The sequence below is a fragment of the Plectropomus leopardus genome, unplaced genomic scaffold, assembly GCF_008729295.1.
Source record: "Plectropomus leopardus isolate mb unplaced genomic scaffold, YSFRI_Pleo_2.0 unplaced_scaffold15727, whole genome shotgun sequence".
NCBI classification, from domain to species: Eukaryota; Metazoa; Chordata; class Actinopteri; order Perciformes; family Serranidae; genus Plectropomus; species Plectropomus leopardus.
In genome coordinates this window covers 1-2398 of record NW_024616864.1, presented here as the reverse complement: position 1 = coordinate 2398, position 2398 = coordinate 1, and the positions used below count along the sequence as shown (strand labels likewise).

The 2398-nt window shown below is 37.4% G+C and overlaps 1 protein-coding gene across 1 annotated transcript; it reads right to left on the bottom strand.

Annotated features, from left to right (window-relative positions):
• Nucleotides 1–994: 994 nt before the first annotated feature.
• LOC121964471 (SAYSvFN domain-containing protein 1-like) lies at nt 995–1637 on the bottom strand (the record flags this gene model as incomplete). Its single annotated transcript, XM_042514678.1, has 1 exon — nt 995–1637. A coding segment is annotated over one exon (324 nt), but the record flags the coding sequence as incomplete, so codon positions are not given.
• Nucleotides 1638–2398: the final 761 nt, after the last annotated feature.

Sequence of the window (2398 nt, the reverse complement as noted above, 5' to 3'; positions counted from 1 at the left end):
TTCAGATCTTCTGGGTGAGCTAGCTAACTGAACACAGCTGCTTCACAATCTGCAGCAAACCTCTGCACCTCCGCCTAATTAGCTAACACGCTACTGTTGATAGCTAGCGAAAACAGAGATATTAACCCAAGAATATCAATAAATATCCAGTAGAAAAGTCTTGAAGGTGATGTAGGTTAAATACTTACTTAAGATAACAGGGACAGGACACCGGTGCGCAGTTTTCACGGGGTCAAAAAGTTGAATTTAGGAGATACCGGAAGTTCAAGTTATTTGACCCAAAGAACTAAAATGAAATATCAAGATAGTTACCTCTCCGTCCAACGGCAAAAATGGTGAACAACCGCAGCAAAAAAAATTAGCTTGCTATGATATTCTATGACAGCTGCTAACTAAGTATACAATTAACACACATGCATGAGCCGTTAATGCCGACTTATGTTTCAAGGTGGTCTGAAAAGGCGATTATTAGTCCTAAAATCTACATTTGACAGGGCTGAGGCTTTAAAGCAAATGCGGAAGTAGATGGCAGTGAAGCATCTCGCTTTTTCGATGAAAGTCGTTCTCTCTGTGCAGAGGGTGTTTTGCGGGTCCTAGTGTCCGCCGAGTTTCATTAATGGGGAAAAGGACAGAGGCTGAACACCATATCACTGTTAAATAAATAATCAATCTTTATATACAGCCTATGCTCTCAACACTCATCAATTTAACCACAGCAAAGTGTCTCTTTTAAAAATATGGGAAGAAAGCAGTGAGCAGCAAAATAAGAAATTATCCAAAAAGTAGCACAAAAAAAGTACATGAAAATTACCCACAAATTAGTTTTAAAAAGGCACACCAGGCTTGAAAAAGTGTTTCAAAATTCAGATAACTTTGTACCATAATTTTAAATATGTAATTATGATAATTTTATATATTTCCCTAGCTGTTTTCTTTTTTACTTTGACATTTTTTTCTGGCTTTGAAAAAAAAACTACTAACTTCTTTCAATTTGTGAGACATTTCTTACCAAGTTGCTTGTTGCCTCTTTCTCCCAAAATTAAGAAAAGAAATGTGATGTCCCTCCGGGTTTCAAAGGATGAATTAATTAAGTTGCTTTGCAAGTCTTGAATAACCATTTCCTGAATCTTTTCTCAAAAATAACTTTGTTTTAAAAAAAAAAGATGAAAAGAAGACAATGCCAAAGCAAAATGTGCAATGAATTACTCTCAGGATGTTTGTAATTTTTGATATTAAGGCCTAGAGACAAGAAACATTTTTGAAAGGACAAAAACATGTGAATATTTGACGTAAATGTGCACATCACTGGTGCTTCATCTGTTAGCCAGGGGTCTGTAACCCATCTCTCCCTCCAGCTGCTCCGCAGTGAGGGTGCCCAGCAGAGGCTGACAGTCTGGATTGAAGACAGAATAAGCGCTCAGTTCTCCGGGCTCGCGGGCAGCCGGGCTACGGAGTCCCTCATAGAGCCAGTAGAAGAGCGAAATGACGAAGAATGGCAGGCCAAACTCCAGTTCAACAAACAGACCGAGCAGCACCAGCCACAGCAGCACTTTGAGCAAAGTCAGGTTTGAGAGGACAATCTGTCTCTTAGTCAGCCATCTTCCCAGAGCGTTGTCCAGCAGCCAGTCTCTGCGGTCCTGCAGGAAGGACACAACAGGACATTTACTTGTGTACTGCTTACAGAAGGTCCAACACAAAACAGGCCTGTCTCTGCTGGGTGAACATGTGATAGGAGACTGTAGGTGCTCTCAGTGAAAAGTGGACGACTTCTGTAGTTGGACAGATTTCAAACAAACCCAAATATAAAGAGACTGGAATTTATAAGGGCTTTTGTGAAGCAGTGGACACTGACTGATCCAGATGCAGTCTGTAAATAACAGAGCCAGAGGCACCTTTTTATGCTGCTGCTATAATCAAGAACAAATCATTTCTGATTAAGGAACTTTAACTTTAACTAACTAAATATCTTATTTTAAATCACCAGTAAATACTTTAATTTACTAGTGCTGTACATTTTTAAATGTGAAGCATTATTAATTTCGTTATACACTGAATAATTACATGACAAGATTTTTGTTTCTATTCTTTTTTTACCACAGGGCGCTTTTATTAACAGTAAATTTATGTTTGTCCAGTTTTTGTCCCTCTTTGATCCATTCTATTCATTTTTTAATTCATGATGTTTTATTCTGGTCTTAATCTTTGTTCATTGTTTTTTTTTAAATTTATTTAATTCATGTTATTGATGGGTTTTTTTTTAATTATCTTGCAATGTACTCTATTTTGTACCGTAAGCACTTCATACATGTGTTTTGAAAAGTGCTGCATGAATTAAGTTTATTACAATTTTATTGTTAAATATCAAGTTGTTAAAAGGGAGAGGAGCTCTTAGAGGTTA